The 22,521-nt window shown below is 44.4% G+C and overlaps 1 protein-coding gene across 2 annotated transcripts in view; it reads left to right on the forward strand.

Annotated features, from left to right (window-relative positions):
• Positions 1-447: 447 nt before the first annotated feature.
• Positions 448-22,521, forward strand: part of LOC124615269 (retinol-binding protein pinta-like) — a 189,462-nt gene continuing 167,388 nt past the window's right edge. For both annotated transcript variants that reach the window (XM_047143012.1, XM_047143013.1), the window contains exon 1: positions 448-517. In XM_047143012.1, the coding sequence (XP_046998968.1) occupies positions 507-517 (11 nt within the window). In that variant the 5' untranslated portion in view covers positions 448-506. The remainder of the gene's footprint in view (positions 518-22,521) is intronic.

Genomic DNA, 22,521 nt, shown 5'->3' on the forward strand with positions numbered 1-22,521 from the left:
TATCGAATATATTGCTTCCCCCTACTTATACCTCCCGAGGAGATCACGAATGTAAAATTAGAGAGATTCGAGCGCGCACGGAGGCTTTCAGACAGTCGTTCTTCCCGCGAACCATAAGCGACTGGAACAGGAAAGGGAGGTAATGACAGTGGCACGTAAAGTGCCCTCTGCCACACACCGTTGGGTGGCTTGCGGAGTATCAATGTAGATGTAGATGTAGATGTAGGTGGCAGCACAATGCCCCTAATACTTTTTATCACATAGTGTATTTATTTCCGCGTTTTTTAAAGCTTCTAAGAAGGTAAGTCATCAATACGAATGCAATTTACAAGAAACCCGTTACTCGTTTGGAAGTGAACCTGCTAATAAAGGAACCGGACGAACAGGTAGGACGGCGTTTTTGACGCGAAAGCCGTACTGCTGGAAGTGTGTCGTTCTCTTGGCACAAGCCAGTGCAGTACTCGCCAGCCCACCGTTACAGCGGCAGCACCAGGAGCTAAGCGGATATGCCGGCAAGGTAAGATACTAACTTCGATTTGTATTCCTGGAATTTTCGTTTCCTCTCCTTAGCATATTTCCTCGTCTCAGAGTAGCACTTATAAGCAATATCCTCAATTACTTGTTCAATATATTCCAATATCGGTCTTCCCCTACGGTTATGACCCTCTGCAGCTCTCTCGAATGAAACTGAAGTTTTCTCTGTTGTTTTAACACGTGTCCTGGCACCCAATCCCCTCTCCTTGTCTTTGTTTTCCACACATTTCGATAGTCGCCGATTCTCCAGAGCAGTTCCTCATTTCTTATTTTATCAGTCCACTAAGTTTTCAGCATCCTCCTATAGCACCACATTTCGGACCCTTCGAATCTGTTCTTCCCAGTTTCCCCCACTGTTGTTCTCTCAAAGCGAGTGCAATGTTGTATACGAGCCGACTTCCTCTGGCTAGTAATGCCCTCTTTCCCTGTGGAATTAAGCTTTTAATGACATTTTTCCTTCGTCCGTCATACGTTATTGTGCTTCCAAGGAAACAGTATTTCTTCAAGTACTTCCTGTACCGAAAGTTTGATATTAATTTTATCACTGATTTTATTTCTGTTACTTTTCATCACTTTCGTTCCCTTTCAGCCCATTTTCAGAGCTCAGTAGATTATTCATTTCGTTCAGTATTTCTTGCAGTTCTTTCTCGCTTCCACTGAGGATAGCAATGTCGTTAGACAATCTTATCGTTGGTATTCTTTCACCCTAAATTTTAAACCCATTTCAGAACCTTGCTTTTATTTCCGTCATCGCTTCTTCGATGCACAAACTGAAGAGTAGGGGTGAAAGCCTACATCGTTGTCTTGAATCCCTTTTTATCCTTGCACTTCGTTATTTCTCTTTCATTCTTATATTTTCGTCTTAGTTCTTGTTGTATATTACGCGTCTTTCCTTGTAGTTTGCACTGATTATTCTGAAAATTTCGAACATCTTGCACTATTTAGTTTATGGAACGCTTTTTCTAGATCGACAAATCCTATGGAGGTGACTTGATTTTTCTTAAGCCTTGTTTCCATTACCAAGCACGATATCACAATTGCCTCTCAGGCGCCTTTACCTTTCCTAATGTCAAACTGATCATCATATAACAGCTCCCCAATTTTCTTTTCGATCTGGTGGTACAGGCTTCATATTTCTTACAAAATTCGTGGACATTTCTAACAGTGGTTCTCTGCATTTCTACTAAACTGCGTATTAGCAGTGCCAAGCGCAGCGGGAAAAAAAATTTTTTTTTAAAGTTTATTTCTGTTTATCCACTTTGAAGAGTACTAATTTGAAATTAAATGTTTTGTTCCTGCAAAAATCGGCTTCCTCATTCGTTCTGATATTTTTGACGTTACTTTCTCCTGAGAAACTCGTTGAAAGCTCTGCAACCCACCGTGAGAAGGATGTAGTTTCAGATAGTTCGATGTAAATTTTGGCATTCATACTAATAATGTAAAAATATTTAGGCCTGCTTAGAGTATGCTATATAGTTTCCGTTTCGGTATCAAAGCAATCCTTCTATAACCATCGAGTCAGCACCCAGTATCAGTCGTATGATACATGGTACAAGTGGTGTAGTTGTTGTCAAATTAGTTTTTGTGACACCTCTCACTCCCTCTTTTTTTAAAGTCACCGAAACAGTTACACATATCTAAAAATGGCATTTTTTTTAACTTTGGTTCCTCGTGAGTAAATTTCTGCACGGAGGGCATTGGGCGGAGAGTCCTCCGTGTACCCGTGTCACTTCACACCTTCCCCCGTCCCCGTCGAGTAGAGAATGGAGCGCGGGAGAACAGCTGTTGATAAGTCTCTGAGTGACCTCGCATTTATTTTATTTATTTTTTTATTTATTTACTCGTCAAGTTCCGTAGGACAAAATTGAGGAGCAAATCTCCAAGATCATGGAACGTGTCAGTACATGAACTTACACCATAAAACTAATAAGACAATAAAATAAATGTTCATTAACCTGAAAAAAAGTCTGTCCATAAGTTTAAGTAAACGTTATCACCAATACAATAAGAATCAGCTTATTTTTTAAGGAACTCCTCGACGGAATAGAAGGAGTGACCCATGAGGAAACTCTTCAGTATCGATTTGAAAGCGCGTGGATTGCTGCTAAGATTTTTGAATTCGAGTGGCAGCTTATTGAAAATGGATGCAGCAGTATATTGCACACCTTTTTGCAGAAGAGTGAAGGAAGTCCGATACAAATGGAGGTTTGATTTCTGCCGAGTATTAACAGAGTGAAAACTGCTTATTCTTGGAAATAAACTAATATTGGTAACAAGAAACGACAATAAGGAATATACATATTGAGAGGCGAATGTCAAAATACCCAGACTCGTCAGCAGATTATTGCCCGAACCGCCCGTTTCTGAGCCAAAAATATTCTTCTAGAATGGGAAGAGTTACCCCAAAACATAATACCATGTAAGTGAATGAAAATAAGCAAAGTATACTAATTTACTTGTTGAAGTATCACTTTCTTTTGATACCGTTCGAATAGTAAAAATGGCAGTATTAAGTCTTAGAACAAGATCCTGAACGTGGACTTTCCACGACAGCTTACTATCTATCTGATCACCTAGAAATTTTAACTGTTCAGTTGCACTAATCATATGCCCGTACTGTGAGATTAAAACGTCAGGTTTTGTTGAATTGTGCGTTAGAAACTGTAAAAACTGAGTCTTACTGTGATTTAACGTTAGTTTATTTTCTACAAGCCATGAAACCGAGTCAATGTTGCACACAACATCCTTTACTACCAAGCTAGTGTCATCAGCAATCAGAAATATTTTAGAGTTACCCATAATACTAGAGGGCATATTATTTATATAAATAAGAAACAGGAGCGGCCCCAATACTGATCCCTGAGGCACCCCCCCCCTCCCCCACTTAACAGTACCCCACTCAGATCCCACATCACAGCCGTTATCAACATTGTGAATAATGACCTTATGCTGCCTGTTGCTGAAGTAAGAGGTGAACCAATTGTGAGCTACTCCTCTTATTCCGTAAATGTCCAACTTCTGGAGCAATACTGTGAGATCAACACAGTCAAATCTCTTAGTTAAATCAAAAAATACGCCAAGCGTTCGAAACTTTTTGTTTAGCCCATCCAGTACCTCACAGAGAAAAGAGAATATAGCATTTTCAGTCGTTAAACGACTTCTAAAGCCGAACTGCACATTTGATAGCAAATCGTGTGATATAAAATGATCAATTAACCTTTCATATACAGCATTTTCGATAACTTTTGCAAACACTGATGGGATAGAAATAGGTCTCTCTAATTAACTTTAATCGTCTTTCCGCGAGATGTATATAGTTTGGAGAGACATGTTGTTCGGCTCCTCTAGGAACACATGCTCTTGAACTTTTGACAGTAAACCACATCATGATGCATAACGCCTTTCTTGTAGCGTCTGCCACTCTAGATGAGTAGTATCTTCGCGACACTTTTCCACTTGTTAAGCGAACCAGGGACAAAACTCACCGCCCTTCTTCACGTCTTCTCTACGTCCTCCATAAACGGAACCTGGTACGGAACCTGGAGTGAAGAGCAACTCCCAAGAATCGGCCGAACGAGGATTCTATAAGCTACCTTCTTCAGGTGTTCATACGTACTGAGGGTTCTGCCTCTCCTACGATTACTTTTATGCGGTTGTCACTGAGGCGACTAATATTGTATCGGACCTCCTTTTGCCTGACGTGGAGCAGCATTTCCGCGTGGCGTGGACTCCACAAGTCACTGCAAGTCCCTTACAGAAATACTGAGCCATGCTGACTCTATCCGTCCATAATTGCGAAAGTATAGTCGATGAAGGTTTTCTGTCGAAGCAACTTCTCGATTATGTTTCATACATGTCCGATGGGATCCATGTTGGCTGATATGGGTGGCCCAACCATTCGCTCGAATTGTCCAGAATGTCCTTCAAACCTGTCGCGAACAACTGTGGCCCACAGACAGGGCGCGTTCTCATCCATAAGAAAATCCCTTCGTTGTTTCGGAATACGAAGTCCATGAACGGCCGCAAATGGTCTCCAAGTAGCCGAACATAGCCGTTTCCAGTCACTGATCGGTTAACTTGGACAAACGAACCCGGCCCCCACCATTATGGAGACACCACCAGGTTGCACAGTGTCTTGTTGACAACTTGGGTCCGTGCGTTCGTGGGGTCTGCGACACACTCGAACCTCACCATCAGCTCTTACCAACTGAACTCGGGAAGCATCCGACCCGGCCACGTTTTTTCCAGTCGGCTAGGGTCTAACCGGTATAATCACGACCCCCAGGAGAGACGCTGCAGGCGATGTCGTGCTGTTAGCAAACGCACTCGGGTCGGCCGCCTGCTGGCGTAGCCGATCGAAGCTAAATTTTGCCGCATCATCCTAATGGATACGTTCGTACGTCCACATTGATTTCTGCAGTTATTTCACGCGATGTTTCAGCACTGACAACCCTACGCAAACAACGCTGCTCTCGGTCGTTAAGTGAAAGCCATTACATAGTCCGTGGTGAGAGCTAATTCGTGAAATCTGGTATTGTCGGCATACTCTTGACGCTGTGGATCTCGGAATATTGGATTCCCTAACGATTTCCAAAACTGAATGACTTGTGCGACTGCCATCAACTACCATTCCGCTTACAAAGTCTGTTGATTCCCATTGTGCGGTCATAATTACGTCGGAATTCAAATGATAGCCCCGACGGTGCTCTGGCCTTCTATCCCTTGTGCGCACGATACTACTGCCGACTGTATATGTGCATATCACTGTCCGATGTCTCTTGTCACCACCGAATGCTGCCAGATATTTAATATATATGGGCTATTATTCGGCAGTAGTGTAATCAATCAATAATTGCTCTTTCACCTAGGAATTTTTTAGGAGCAATTAGTTATTTTTTTTTCCTTTTTACGGTGGAATTTTGATCCCCGCACCAATCCTCGACCGTATAGGCCTTTTCCTGCACTTCGTTCCGATTTTCTAGAGTTGCGACTTCTCTAGAGACAACAGCAATTTCCGATAATAGCCTCATGGTGCTTCCGGCCTTACCCACTATGCCATTTATCTACAGGATGCATGACAGTTTTTTAAAAAAAGACGTTGACATGGGTGAAAGGATGGTGAAAGGATATGACAGTAAAAGCAAAAACGTTCCGAATGTGTGGTTACTAGACACTACTCACTCCAGTATAAAACATTGTTCTAGTTGCTAGTTGGTACCGATGTGTGCGAAATGTAAATTTTTCATTTGAGTCACCTCCAGTTCCGTTTCAGTCTGATGTGGTAGTTGAAGGCGGAAAAACGAAAGCCAAAGTTTTAAATTTCACGTTTAAGAACTCGTTCACACAGGAGAATCGTACAAGCAAACCGTCGTTTGCCTCTCGAACTGAGTCTCGTATGGACGACACAGTGATAAGCCACTGAAGGAGTTGAAAGCAAATAAATCACCAGGTCCGAATGGAATACCAATTCGATTCTTCAAAGAGTACTCTACGGCATTGATCCCTTATTTACCCTGCATTTCCGCGCGGTGTAGCCGCGCTGTCGGGGCGCCTTGCCACGGCTCTCGCGGCTCTCCCCGTCGGAGGTTCCAGACCCCCGTCGGCCATGGATGTGTGTGTTGTCCTTAGCCAAAGTTTGAGTTAGATACGTAGTGTGTAAGCGTACGGACCACTGACGTCAGCAGGTCGGTCCCATAGAAACTTACCGAAAATTTCCAAATTTTTTACCTTGCATTCAGCCGGCGGTGGTGGCCGAGCGGTTCTAGGCGCTTCAGTCCGGAATCGCTCGACTGCTACGGTCGCAGGTTCGAATCCTGCCTCGAGCATGGATGTGTGTGATGTCCTTAGGTTAGTTAGGTTTAAGTAGTTCTAAGTTCAAGGGGACTAATGACCTCAGATGTTAAGTCCCACAGTGTTCAGAGCCATTTGAACCATTTTACCTTACATTTATGGGGTGTCTCTCGCCCACGGCAAAGTCCCAAGCGACTGGGAAAAAGCGCAAGTGACTCTTGTATACAAGAAAGGCGAAAGAAAGGATCCGCAGCGTTAGTGATCAATGTCCCTAACATCGGTTTGAATCCTTGATCACATTCTCACTTCGAATATCTTAAAGTTCCCTGCCACCGAAAAGGTTCCGCCCACGGATCAGCACGCCTTTACTAAACATCGCTCTTGCGGAACTCAGCTTGCCCTTTTCTCACATGATATACTGAGAAATAAGAATGAACGCAACAGGCAGATTCCATATTTCTAGATTTCCGGAAAGCGTTCGACACGTTGCCCCATTGCAAACTGTCACAGAAGATTCGAGTACATTGAGTAGTTTCACAGCAATGTGAGTGGCTAGAAGACTTCCTAAGTAATGGAACCCAGTATGCTGTCCTCGATGGCGAGTATCTGTCAGAGCCAAAGGTATCGTCAGGAGTTCCCTAGCGAAGTGTGTCGCACCGCTGTTTTTTCTCTGTATACATAAATGATTTGGCGGACAGGGTGGGCAACAATCTGCGGTTGTTTGCTGATGATGCTGTGGTGTGCAGTAAGGTGTCGAAGTTGAGTGACTGTAGGAGCATAGTAGTTGACTTAGACAAAATTTCTAGTTGGTGTCTAGAGTGGCAGCTAGCTCTAAATGTAAGAATAAGTGAGTTAATGCGGATGAGTAGGAAAAACAAACCCGCAATGTTCGGATTCAGCATGAGTAACGCCCTGCTTGACCCACCACGTCGTTTAAATATCTGGGCGTAACGTTCCAGTGGGATATGAAATGAAACGAACCTGAGACTATTGTAGCAGGAAAGGGAAATGGTCGACTTCGGATAATTGGGAGAATTTTATAAACGTGTTGTTGATCTGGAAAGGAGACAACATATAGGACACTAGCGTGACCTGCTCTGGAGTACTACTCGAGTGTTTGTGACAGGACCAGATCGGATTAAAGAAAGACATCGAAGCAATTCAGAGAGGGACATACTTCGGGAACTCAAATGGGAATCCCTGAAGGGAAACCGACAATTTTTTCGAGGGAACCTATTGGGAAAATTTAGAGAACCGGCATTTGAAGCTTTCTGCAGAACGATTCTACTGCCGCCAACATACATCGCGTAATGACAACGAAGATAATATACGATAAAACAGAACTTATACGGAGGCATATAGATAGTCGATTTTCGCTCGATCTACACTCCTGGAAATTGAAATAAGAACACCGTGAATTCATTGTCCCAGGAAGGGGAAACTTTATTGACACATTCCTGGGGTCAGATACATCACATGATCACACTGACAGAACCACAGGCACATAGACACAGGCAACAGAGCATGCACAATGTCGGCACTAGTACAGTGTATATCCACCTTTCGCAGCAATGGAGGCTGCTATTCTCCCAGGAGACGATCGTAGAGATGCTGGATGTAGTCCTGTGGAACGGCTTGCCATGCCATTTCCGCCTGGCGCCTCAGTTGGACCAGCGTTCGTGCTGGACGTGCAGACCGCGTGAGACGACGCTTCATCCAGTCCCAAACATGCTCAATGGGGGACAGATCCGGAGATCTTGCTGGCCAGGGTAGTTGACTTACACCTTCTAGAGCACGTTGGGTGGCAAGGGATACATGCGGACGTGCATTGTCCTGTTGGAACAGCAAGTTCCCTTGCCGGTCTAGGAATGGTAGAACGATGGGTTCGCTGACGGTTTGGATGTACCGTGCACTATTCAGTGTCCCCTCGACGATCACCAGTGGTGTACGGCCAGTGTAGGAGATCGCTCCCCACACCATGATGCCGGGTGTTGGCCCTGTGTGCCTCGGTCGTATGCAGTCCTGATTGTGGCGCTCACCTGCACGGCGCCGAACACGCATACGACCATCACTGGCACCAAGGCAGAAGCGACTCTCATCGCTGAAGACGACACGTCTCCATTCGTCCCTCCATTCACGCCTGTCGCGACGCCACTGGAGGCGGGCTGCACGATGTTGGGGCGTGAGCGGAAGACGGCCTAACGGTGTGCGGGACCGTAGCCCAGCTTCATGGAGACGGTTGCGAAAGGTCCTCGCCGATACCCCAGGATCAACAGTGTCCCTAACTTGCTGGGAAGTGGCGGTGCGGTCCCCTACGGCACTGCGTAGGATCCTACGGTCTTGGCGTGCATCCGTGCGTCGCTGCGGTCCGGTCCCAGGTCGACGGGCACGTGCACCTTCCGCCGACCACTGGCGACAACATCGATGTACTGTGGAGACCTCACGCCCCACGTGTTGAGCAATTCGGCGGTACGTCCACCCGGCCTCCCGCATGCCCACTATACGCCCTCGCTCAAAGTCCGTCAACTGCACATACGGTTCACGTCCACGCTGTCGCGGCATGCTAACAGTGTTAAAGACTGCGATGGAGCTCCGTATGCCACGGCAAACTGGCTGACACTGACGGCGGCGGTGCACAAATGCTGCGCAGCTAGCGCCATTCGACGGCCAACACCGCGGTTCCTGGTGTGTCCGCTGTGCCGTGCGTGTGATCATTGCTTGTACAGCCCTCTCGCAGTGTCCGGAGCAGGTATGGTGGGTCTGACACACCGGTGTCAATGTGTTCTTTTTTCCATTTCCAGGTGTGTATTTGCATGTGGAACAGGAAAGGAAATAAGTAGTAGTGGTACAGGGTACCCTTCGCCACGCTCCGTTCGTTGGATTGCGAAGTATCGAAGTAGATGTAAATGAGCTTAAACTTCACGTATGGCGAACCTCTACAACAAATAAATACTGCATCAGCGTGTTCAAAAATGGTCCAAATGGCTCTGAGCACTATGGGACTTAACATCTGAGGTCATCAGTCCTCTAGAACGTAGAACTACTTAAACGTAACTAACCTAAGGACATCACACACACTCATGCCCGAGGCAGGATTCGAACCTGCAACCGTAGCAGTCGCGCGGTTCCGAACTGAAGCGCCTAGAACCGTTCGCTCACAAAGGCCGGCCAACAGTGTGTGCCGTGTTACAATTTACAGTACGTAAGTACGCGTAACAGGTGATGTGCCACAAATTTTCATCGCATCTGGATGTAATACTGCACTCGACACTACACTGTGTTACGAATATCGTCTCGTAACGTATAACTACAGTGTCTAGTTCATTGGTCCACTTCTTCAACACTATCAGGTAGACAAAAAAATCCATTGAGGTCAAGCGATGTTGCAAGCCAAGCTACACACTCTGATGGGGCCCATCCGTCTCGGTTCACAGTGGCGAATTAGATATCGCCTTATATCAGGAGTAAAGCGTACCAGTGCTCCATTCTGCAGGTGCCACATTCTCCATCGTTCCGTAAGAAGCGTGTGTGGAATTTGTCCCCAGTTAGGTGAGCACGCAGTCGCAAAGTTTACATTTTTAACATATTTCTACTGACTAGGACTGGCCTGGGCAAAGGGAAAGGAAGGCTGCAACCGTAGGCCGCTAGAGGAACGTAGTCGCCTTGTTTGCTAGCAAATGCAGTTGTGTTAAATTAGATTTAAAATCCGCATTTGCAATATTATGGCACTTGTCGATGATAAAACTTAAAATTTAAAAAGAACGACACAAAAGCCTCTAAAAAGTAGAAAAGAAATATATATCGCCTCTTTAAGATTAATAGAAGTAGTAGTATTCTCATCCACGTATAGTCGTGTCAGGAGACCCCTAAGTAAAGAAAAAGAAAAAGACGCAAAGAGCAGCAATCTTTTCTAGAACATCAGAGTTTCGTTACCGCTGTGTATAAGCCTGTTCTGTTTGGCGTCATCTCTTCCAGTCCTTCGCGTCCCGAGCCCACAGTTCAGAATAGCTAGTGAACTTATAGTTGCCTATTATACACGGAAGGGCCAAAGATACTGGTACACAGTCCTAGTATCGTGTAGGACCCCCGCGAGCACGCAGAAGTATTGCAACACGAAGTGGCACGCACTCGACTAATGTCTGAAGTTGTGCTGGAGGGGACTGGCGGTATGAATCCTGCAGGGCTGTCCACATGTCCGTAGGAGCACGAGGTCGTGGAGATCTCCTGTGAACATCACGTTGCGAGGCATCCCAGATATGCTCAGTAACGATCATGTCTGGGGAGTATTTGAATCCGCATGCCTGTACCACTTTCTTTGGCGCTTCAGCGTACGTTGACTAGGTAGCTGACTTGTATTTAAATTTCGTACCTTATCATTTTTAGATGTATTATGTGTTTATTTTGTTTACTTAACGGTCTCCACATGCTACTACGCTGGGATCAAAATATTACTACTTTTATTAAAGAGGCGACATATGTTATTTTTGTCTTTTTTAAACTTATAATTTAAGTTTCATTTAATGCTTTTTAAACTTCATATTTCACTATTAGACAGGGTACGATGGACACAGTATCTCTACATTCACACAAATACCTTCCGGAACGAAACATGAAATTGCGACGTGTGATATTTTTTACTTATGCGATTTACGTGTTTTTTCTTCTGATTGACATATATATTTTATATTATACGAGTATATTCAGCTACCTTAGATAACATATGCAATGAGGAGTGGCGGTAACTCTAAACCAAGTCGGAAGAGCCGGTCGGAGTAGCCGAACGGTTCTGGGCGCTACAGTCTGGAACCGCGCAACCCCTACTGTCGCAGGTTCGAATCCTGCCTCGGGCATGGATGTGTGTGATGTCCTTAAGTTAGTTAGGTTTAAGTAGTTCTAAGTTCTAGGGAACTGATTACCACAGCAGTTAAGGCCCATAATGCTAAGAGCTATTTGAACCATTTGAACCAAATCGGAAGAAAATGGGCTGCCGTAGAGTCCTCTTGTAATAGGTTGCCTGAGCTATTAGGGCCAAATCATTTGATATAGTGCTGAACTATAGTCCTCAAAAAGAACTACAAAAAAGTTTGCGAGAGTATATGTTTATCTTCTACGGATGAGTCATAATGTTTCTTTTTCTGCTTCGTACGTGTTGAAACGAGCGACTTCGAAGGCCAAAAATTATCATTGTTGGTCAACCACAAAAGATAAACATATCTTCTCTCGCACTTTTATTTCTTTTTGGTCTACCATGAGGTACTATGTAACTTTATCTAACTCATATATTTTACGTAGCATATACCGAGAGGGCGCCGCTGGCGGATAAAAATTTCACTTAATTTAGCGGATAAAATTTAAACACCTGAACAGACTTTCATGGAAAATAGCTGAGAACCATCCCTATTAAAACTGGTTTAAAATAAAAAGAACTGTATTAAAATCGAACCTTTCGTTTGGGAGCTACGATGCCACAGACATACACCACTCTGTTAAAAAGATAAAGTGGTGAAGCCACATCGTAGAATGTGGAATGGAAATTGCTTTATATGTAAATTGAAGGTGGAGGTGGGGGGGGGGCGAAAGGGAAGGAAACGAAAGGGTCTATTGATGTCAGCTACATCGGGTCCGCCCCCGGTGGCTGAGTTGTCAGCGTGACAGACTGTCCATCGTAAGGGCCGGGGTTCGATTCCCAGCTGGATCGGAGATATTCTCCGCTCAGGGACTGGGTGTTGTGTTGTCCTACCACTGTCAGCTACCAGCAATCACTGCAGGCAAGAATTGACGAGCTGGAATTTGAAGTGCTATACAATCCACACAGCAACACCGATCGAATACAAAACAATAGCACACAAACAAACACGAACACAGACAAGTCTGTAAACCTAAACAAACACACGGAAAACGAACAAATGGACAATACACAGAAATCTCACGCAACACCTGATTATGCCAAAGCTAGCAGCGAAGAAAGAGTAAATGACAACACACCAAAAAGGTATAATACAAAAAGATGTATAGGACATATAAAACCAGTGAATTTTGTATCTGGAGGGATAATTAACCCTGCAGATCATACACAACAACGCATAACACCTCAACAACATAATGAAACACAACAGATGACCGGATGTAACGAGACATATAAGAAAAAGGTAGTAGTCCTTGACACAAACCTACTTACGGGTGATCACGATAGTGACGATGAGTGTACAGATAGTGATAGCAAAAAGAAAGGTGACGACAGTGCAATAGGTAGTGTAAACATAAGAAAAAGTAAAGGTGAAAGAAGAAGAGCCGCAGGTAACAGCTCATCAGCCTCACCACCATTGAAGACGGAACAAGACACCACACCGGTGACATCTGCACTTCGAGATAAATATAGCGGAATCATCCCATATGTAGAAAAAGAGCAGAAGAGAAAAGTCGGCCAAACACCATGGCATGCTGACTACAACAATGTAGAACTAAACTTAAGACTAAGTAGGCTAGAATATAAGGATACTTTCATCACAGCACAAAGACTGCTAACCAGACTACTTCACCCATTAGGCAGCTATGTATGCTTCCCGACCACTGAACAATCTGACAGAATGACTTTAAAGACCGCAAACATACCTACAGACCCAGCAGAGCTAGAAAAATTAGTCATACTAGCGTGTAGTCGGAGGAGGGAAACATATAACCCACACCAAGTGTACAAGGACCAAGTGAGGGCACATGGCAGAACTGACTTTTACTACTCGCAAACAAGACACAAATTCTACCTTCATGTGAAACACCCATGAAAATAATACAACTTAATGCTAATAGAAGCACACTCGTTAGTGCAGAACTGCCGCGAGTAGCTCTGGACTTGCAGGCGGATATTCTTTGCCTGCAAGAACCTTATGTGACAACCCAGGGAAACTTAACTAACCTACCCTGGGACGCTGTCACAATCTCAGACAGACGAAACTACAAGGCTGCCATAGTTGTCCTCAACAAAACTTTAAATATCACTAAGATCACGCAGCTATGTAACAGTCATCTGGCCACGGCAGAAGTAACTAAGGGTCGAGACACATGGGTGGTCTCATCACTATACGCACAGTACAGTGACGACATAGAGCCATACCTACATATGATATAAGACATTGCTGAATACTCTAGAAATAAGAACCTAATTATATGTGCAGATATCAACGCTAAATCCACACTATGGCACTCGGACAGAACGGACGACAGAGGACGGAAAGTCAACGACGTCATACAGGAGACACAACTACATATTATAAATGAAGACGGACCTACACCTACATACAGAGGTCCAGGCGGATCTGCCACCAAAATCGATATTACTCTGGCGAATGACAGAACATTAGGACGACTGCAAAGATGGACCATACACGACTCTCTGACCACAAGTGATCACAACATAATAGAAATAAGTCTCACAACAAACAATTATCGCACCACACACAATACAACACACTTCAACTTTAAAAGAGCGAATTGGGACAGACTACAACAAATTGTTCAAAATGAGGATATATACAACATACAGGGAAGCGTGGACTACAGAGCACACAAACTGACACAAATCATCCAAACAGCACAAGAAACAGCAATACCTACGCACACACACAGCAAACAACGGGAAACACCATGGTCAGACGAATTAACCAGACTCAAACGTGACATGACAAGGAAACGAAAACTATACCAGAGGACATGGATACAAAGAGACAAACTACTGAGACTAGCTGCATATAGGGAAGCCAAAGAACTCTTCAAAAAGACATTATTTCAGACCAGGAAACAACATTGGGAGAGCTACTTGACCACACACACACAACAGAATATCTGGGGGGAACAATACAAGATCCTGACAGAAAAAATAAAGACCCCATTGGCATTAAGCACGCTACGGCAGGAAGACGGCACAATGACAGTGGGATGGAGAAACACAGCACAATATCTGCTGAACAAACTCCTTCCGGAAGATGCCACAGACTCAGACACACAGGAACAGATCACACTCAGACAAGAACTTCATGAACAGTATAACACCGACGCCGTCACCTGTCCCTTTGCGCACGAGGAAGTTGCGGTAGCGATAAGAGAGCTAAAGAATAAAAAAGCACCTGGACCCGACAGGATCCATGCAGAAGTGCTTAAGAGGCTAGCACCACAGATCACCCGACACCCCCGGGATAACAAGGCCGTCCAGCAGTGTTAGTGACGTCACACTAAGCGGCCCATAGCCGACGCAGCAGTCCACGGACACCTCCGTACAGACGCGCCTGATGCTAACGATCTTCTGTCTGTCATTCAGAAAGGAGCGAACTATGATTCGAACCAAAGACCAAATTATATATATTCTTGTAAACAGCATAAAGGTTCATAACGAAATACCGATTACATATACGGGCAGGAATAAGTTTAATCGATTGAGGAACTTTGCCACTATTTTATAATTGTCAGAACACTATTTAGCTTTAAAACTTGCATACAGGTGGTGACAAATGCCAACTGACAGCAGGACTTAACATTTTCAAGCTATTACACTGAAAGTAAATTATCTTAAACACTGTCATACATAGCAAAACCCTCACAACTTTCGTTTACAATAAGGTAACAAGAGTTCGCTTTATCTCATAAAACACATGACTATTGTGAATTTACTCATATGTTCATGGTGACAGCTCTTTTCAAGAATTTTTACAAGTGTATCGCCAGTAATAAAGAATGGAAACAAAAGATAGATATCAAATATTCTCCTTTTAACATAGACATCACTGAACACAAGATTCTGTCTTGCACTGTGATACTAAGGGACTGCTCTTTCCTTTAAGAAAAGCCTGACAATTTTAAGTTCACTCTGCTATTGAAGATACACTTCTTGAAACAATATTAAAAATGTTATGAAAGGTAAGGAAATGAAAAACAACCAAGTGCATTACATGTAAGAATGTGAGCAAAAGGCTGAGGCTCTCTTTACTTACTATATTCAATCTCTCTACAGCTTTTCCACGTAGGAATCACCAACTGCAAGTCTCATTATTGCTGTCTGTTACTAACAAAGTGCTTTTCTATTTAGAAAACCTGACAATTTGATGTTCATTCTGGTACTGAAGATAAACACATTTCAGAGGAGTTCTAGAACCTATTCCTGCCCGTATATGTAATCGGTATTTCGTTATGAACCTTTATGCTGTTTACAAGAATATATATAATTTGGTATTTGGTTCGAATCATAGTTCGCTCCTTTCTGAATGACGGACAGAAGATCGTTAGCATCAGGCGCGTCTGTACGGAGGTGTCCGTGGACTGCTGCGTCGGCTATGGGCCGCTTAGTGTGACGTCACTAACACTGCTGGACGGCCTTGTTATCCCGGGGGTGTCGGATCACCCCATACTTAACAGAACTACTAAACGACGCCTTAAGGCTAGGCCGTGTACCGACAGTCTGGAAAACCTCAAATGCAGTCATCATACGAAAATCATCAGACAGAGACCAATCAGATCCGAAATCCTACAGACCAATATGCCTCATAAACACCATGGCAAAAATCCAAGAGAGGCTACTGTGTGACCGCTTGCAGGCTCACAGAACCCTACTTGGAATGAATCCCCACCAGTTTGGATTTCGGAAAGGGAAAAGCATCGATGATGCAATAAACAGAGCTTTAGAAATCACACAAAACACAGATAAAACATACTCTTTGGCAATCATGATAGACATCGCAGGAGCATTTGACAACCTGTGGTGGCCAGCACTGTTTCTGAGGTTACGCCAGATGGAAGTACCCGCAGCCCTATACAACAGTCTTTTAGACTACTGCAGAGACAGAATAGTGGAATGGCGCGTGGGCAACCGGAAGGTAATAAGGAAAATTACCAAGGGATGTCCGCAGGGATCGATCTGTGGACCCATCTTCTGGGACATAATTTTTGAACCTCTCCTGCAACTGCTGGAGGAGGATATGAGGACAGACGGTGCTGTCGCCTATGCAGATGACCTACTGGTGGTCATCTCAGCAAATACAAGAGCCCAGCTAGAGGAGAAGGCGAGTGGCACACTGCAGACAATAACACAATGGTGCAACACAAACAAACTCAAGATAGCGGGCAACAAAACAACATACACACTGCTCAAAGGGCAACTCAGACGCAATCCATCTATTAAAATACAGAACAACAACATAAAGAGAATGACGGTAACCCGCTACTTGGGCGTATACATAGATGAGAAGCTGAACTTCCATGAACATATCAGAATAACAACAAACAAGGCAGAAAAATTACTACATAAACTGGCAAGGATTAATTCAGGACAATACAGACTTCCTCTGTCAGTCACACGAACTTACCACTGCGCACTCTTCGAATCAGTGCTAAGCTTTGCGGCCAGTACATGGGCGCACAGACTCAACCTCGTCACAAACAGAACAGCGGTTAGGCGAGGGCAGAGAAGCGTCCTTCTGCGACTATCGGGAGCCTTCGGCACTACATCAGTTGAAGCACTGTGTGTCGTGCTAGGAATCTTCCCGATAGATATCACAATCAAATATCGGGCCGCTCTGTACTGGTTAAAGATGGGTAGACTAGACCAGGTCAACATATTGACTGGTTCCCCGCTGAACAATAAGCGGGACCTCAAAAAATGGAAAATCGACACATGGCAACAGGAATGGGGCACAAGTGATAAGGGACGGAGAGTCTATACATTTTTTCCGAACATAACGGAAAGATTAAGAATGAAACATGCCGATCCTAGCCGCGGCATGGTGCATTTCTTGACTGGCCACGGACCTTATCCCACGCACTTAAATCGCGTGAGTCTTAGAGACACATCAACGTGTACATGTGGAGGTATGGGAACCCCCGAACACACAATCCTATTCTGCGGGAAATACAGACAGCACAGGAACACACCTGGGATACAACACTTACAGACAGAGGAACACATATACGACGCGATCAGAACACCTGAACTTTGGGACATACTGAACGCACTAACAGACAAAATTTCTGACGAATGCCACAAAGAATACAGGAACAGAAGACCACACAGACAATAAACCTATATGCAGCACCCAGACAGACACCATAGTGTGGAAGAACTAAACTAAGTCTCAATATAAAACAACTGACATGCAATAGACTTACATAAGTAGACCTAAAACTGACAATAGATTAATGTATAAAATTAGACATAAACAGTGTCGGCGCACCGTCGCAATTGCCATCAGCTACCACGGCACTCTAAACCTGTATACAAGTAACCAGATAGAACATAAATAGAGATATCAAACGCCACAACTAGAATAGAATAGAACTTCCTAGGCTAAGGTTAGGGGACTGAGGATCAGAGGCTTGAAGATAAATCCCAAGACGCTCATCCTCGGTCCCCTACGGTGGTGGGACTATCATCTCTTCCTTTCCTATCGTCTTTTCTCCTCTTCAGACTAAACTATTCCTTGTATTTCCTTCTTCCAATTCAAAATTAATTTTTGTAAAATTTTTGTTAAATCGGTTTTGGGAAAGCTGCCAAAGTAAAGAAAAAAAGAAAAAAAAACAAAAAAAAAGCACAGACCCGCCTCCACGTGGCGGGACACGGGCAACGGTGCGACCGGATGCGGGAACTGGTGTGAGTTTCATCAACTACATCAGAGTCCGCACACCGGTCGTAGCGGCCAAGTGGTCAAAATAGACCCACCTTAAGCACTTAGGTGGTGGGTCGTAAAATCAGGGCGGCAAGTGAAAAAAAAAAAAAAAAAAAAAAAAAAGTGTCCTAATCATCATCATTTCATCCCCATCGACTCGCAAGTCGCCGAAGTGGCGTCAAATCGAAAGACTTGCACCAGGCGAGCGGTCTGCCCGACGGGAGGCCCTCGTCACACGACATTATTTTAGCCACATCGGGATTTCACGCGGAATCAGCGGCGACCAGCGAAAATGTGTGGCAGACCAGGAGTCGAACCCGGGCTCTCTTTGCGTAAAACGCAGTTGCGTTAAGCACTGCGCCACCCGGGCACAGCGTTTATCGTATCTGCGAGGACCATCCCGGCTCGCCCCCTCGGCCGACCCACACTCCCACCTGTGTCCGAAAGGACAGACACCACGCGTTCATATATAATGGAATTGCTTTACTTTTCTATAGTTTGGATGTCATGCAAAGTGCTTAATTCGGCGTTGCACTATTACGAGCTGGAAAAACAGTCACTGGAACGTCATTACAACACCAAACACAAAGACGCACTATGCACTTGTCCTCTGAAGAACGGGGTGATGTTGGCCGAACTGAAGGTGTCCATTAGCAAAAAAGGCCCGCAAGCATAAATAGAGTAATGACAAAATCCTTTGGTCGACACCGCCAATTACATGAGTTTATTAAGTCTCTTAATGCAAATGGAGAATAATTTGTTAGCAGACATGACGAACAAGATTGATGCTATTAAATACAAATGAATCCTACGGTAAAATCAGCTTGCACTTCATGACGTGCAACGTTTCCCGAAACTCAGGGCAGTTATTTGTGGACCATTAATTGAAACGTTAGACAACTTAATGTTAAACGCATGTATGTAAAGCTTTTTTGTAGTTTTCCTCGCCGTATTACAATATCTAATGTACTTGGGAAATTTATTGCTTTGGAAAAAGAAAAGAGGTCAAAATAAACGCTAGTGATAAAATCCTTAGTATGAAAGTACGCTGGAACGTTCGCGTCTTAGACGCAGTCGCACTGTGTTGCAAACACGTCTTCGTTAGCTTCCCGCCTGCGTTGTCTTCAGCATACACCCGTCTCGCCCACACACTAGGGATTGCGCTTGTCGCTGAAACAATCGGTTTTCGGTTATTTCTGTTTAGTTTAACACCAGTTTAACTTGACTGTCAAAGCCGTCCAAAGTAAGCGGTTTCTGTAATAACCGATTTTCGATTTTTCCCTATTATTACCTGTAATAATCGTAGAATAGATAATAAATTTTGACTCTCGCAGTTTCAAGATACATAGAATCAAAATATTTAATTAAAACGATAAATAGCCACGCGGGATTATCCGAGCGGTCTGGGGAGCTGCAGTCATGGACTGTGCGGCTGGTCCCGGCGGAGGGGCCGGCCGAAGTGGCCGTGCGGTTAAAGGCGCTGCAGTCTGGAACCGCAAGACCGCTACGGTCGCAGGTTCGAATCCTGCCTCGGGCATGGATGTTTGTGATGTCCTTAGGTTAGTTAGGTTTAACTAGTTCTAAGTTCTAGGGGACTAATGACCTCAGCAGTTGAGTCCCATAGTGCTCAGAGCCATTTGAACCATTTGAACCCGGCGGAGGTTCGAGTCCTGTCTCGGGCATGGATGTGTGTGTTGTCCTTAGGTTAGTTAGGTTTAAGTAGTTGTAAGTTCTAGGGGACTTATGACCTCAGCAGTTGAGTCCCATAGTGCTCAGAGCCATTTTTGAACGTTTGAACCAATCTCCTCCTTCTCCTACACGGTCTATACTGAAAAAAATATTACTTCTTACAAGCAGATTTCCGGCGTATCTTTCTTATAACCATGGCATGAGCAGAAAAAAAATACCTGTAACCGAGACCAAACAAATACAGAAAAATACCGATTATTCAGAACTAACCGCTCTATTTTTCCCATTCCTACTACACACCCTTTTCGGACTAGCTCAGTGATGGGGGGAGTGGAGCTCAACACGTTTAATGGGACTTTCTTATACCTATTACTGCGTACTGTGACTGACATCAGTTTTCGCGATTAGTTATGAGTTGTAATCAGTAAAAGCCCTGTTAACTCCTCTAGGTTACGCCCGAAGCTCGTTTTACTTGTCAATATTTCTGTTCATTATTCAAAAGCGACATGCTTTCTTCTATTTGCCAGGATATAGTCAATTCTGTGGCAGAGATGACATACTACAGGGCGTCTCATAGAAAACCTGTTCGTCTCACGCCCGAGATTCTAGTAACAATGAGCTGAATAAAAGAAAGATAATAGTAATGTTAAATAACATATGTTTACTTTTTTATAAGAGATGCTGGAAGTGGTGGCCTTGTACGTCCAGACATCACTGACTTCGTGTGCTGACGTTACCAGCATCTTGCTGTAATTCTGCAAGTGTGATGATGTTAATTTCTCTAGTAATGTTCCGTTTAAGATCGTCTACTCTGTGTGGATTGTCAGCATACACTTTGCTCTTTAATGTGCCCCGCAAACAAAATCACAAGATGTTAAGTCCGATGACTATGGGGGTCAAGTGTGTCTTTAGGGCCGGCCGCGGTGGTCTCGCGGTTCTAGGCGCACAGTCCGGAACCGTGCGACTGCTACGGTCGCAGGTTCGAATCCTGCCTCGGGCATGGATGTGTGTGATGTCTTTAGGTTAGTTAGGTTTAAGTAGTTCTAGGGGACTGATGACCACAGATGTTAAGTCCCATAGTGCTCAGAGCCATTTTTGTGTCTTTAGGGAATACGTTGGTGATGTCGTCGAAACTTTGATGGATGTCTGAGCGGTTGTTGGAATACTGCATACAGTTTCTCTGCACCCGTTAATCGTGTATAGAAAGAGTTAAAGATCTCAAGACATCTGGCATCTGTGAGGTCTAATTGAAAAATAAGGGGCCAATAACGCACATTCGGAAAACGCACACCAAACATGTTCTCTGAGTGTAAAATTCCTCCAGGAGGAATATCTGGGCTGTTCTGAGACCAGTAACTGTAATTCTGGGATTTAACATATCCTGAAAAGAAAAGCAGATCTCGTCTGACAAGAAGTAAAGCAAGGGGTCCAAGTAACAGTTAGGAGTTGGTGTTAACAACCAGTTATACTAACGAACTCTTTTTCCTGATCCTTAAATTTCAACTCTTGCACCACACTCACGCGATAGGCTTTTGTAATAACATATCTTTTAGTACACAATAACACAACAGGTATGTATGGGATACACGAATCTCCTGTGCTAACCACCCTACCAATTTATGGCGACTTCTCGTATGTCGACGCAAATTCTGTTTATATTTTGCGGGGTCCTCACTGTCAGTTGCCTATTCCACTGGACATTCCAAACGGATCCTACGGCCATCCATTTCTAGTACAGATCTTGAATAGTGCTGGTCGTGGGGAGTTTCCTACCAGAATACGTCGCTTGCTATATTTCTTTACATTCCTTGATGGAACCTGTCGTTATGTACCTCACCCACAATATCTATTCGCTGTTGTAATGCAAACTGCTCCATTTCTGTAACAATTCAGCCATAGGAGCTTCTCACAACAACTGATGCACAAACACACAGCTGCATTTAATTTTCCGATAAAATGCAATGTAGCCACTTCACAACCAATTTGACTAGAGAGACGTGCCGGTTTAAGTGGGACGTGCGGTCCTAAGGCATCGCCTGCACACCGACCACCGCAGCGCCGCCGAATGGCTTAAAGAAGGCGTTGACCCGCGCGCCAGTGGAGAGAGCGGGCAGAGCCACACCTCCAGGCAGACAGAGCTCAGCGCCAGTTGTCAACGCTGACTTAACCAGCCGCCCGTCACTGGCCGGCCCAGTTCCTTTGCAGACTTCGAGAGCGTCGGTACTGAGTAACGGAAAGACGATAGTTCTCCTGTGTTCTGCGAGTGGTAATAGTGTTTAAAAGTAATAGCATGTACGGGGCACAGGAACTACATCCAGCCACCTCATAACGAGAAGTTATGTTCCTTCACTTTTTAAAAATTAAGTATTCTATTACTTTGCAAGTATTATGTACAGATCACTTTGGATTCCTGCTACCGGACACCGCAACTTCTGCCCTTCCTTGTCTCTGTCGGTGCCGACTCCCAGTAGCCGATATAACTGTATTTCATACGCTTGTATTATATGAGTTAGGTGACCACGCAAAGCTGTTCCCCACACTCCAAAAGTGAACACGGTATTAATCGGGGCGACTCGTATCCAATGCTTTCTTTTGCTCTGTAGGTGATCTCCTTCAAATGAGGTGGTACCGCTAATGGAAGAGACATCTACATCTCCACTGATACACTGCAAATCACGCGTAAGTGCCTTGCAGAGGATTCATCGAACCACCTTCACAATAATTGTTCCAATCTCTAACAGGGCGCGGAAGAAACGAATATCTATATGTTGTGTACGTAGTTCTGCGTAGTCAGCACGTACACAACTTTCCCACTAGAGCGCGCCCCGCTAAGCACAACAGCGCAGGCGCAGCGCTAGTCCGT

This window comes from Schistocerca americana, chromosome 5 (genome assembly GCF_021461395.2).
Source record: "Schistocerca americana isolate TAMUIC-IGC-003095 chromosome 5, iqSchAmer2.1, whole genome shotgun sequence".
NCBI classification, from domain to species: domain Eukaryota; kingdom Metazoa; phylum Arthropoda; class Insecta; order Orthoptera; family Acrididae; genus Schistocerca; species Schistocerca americana.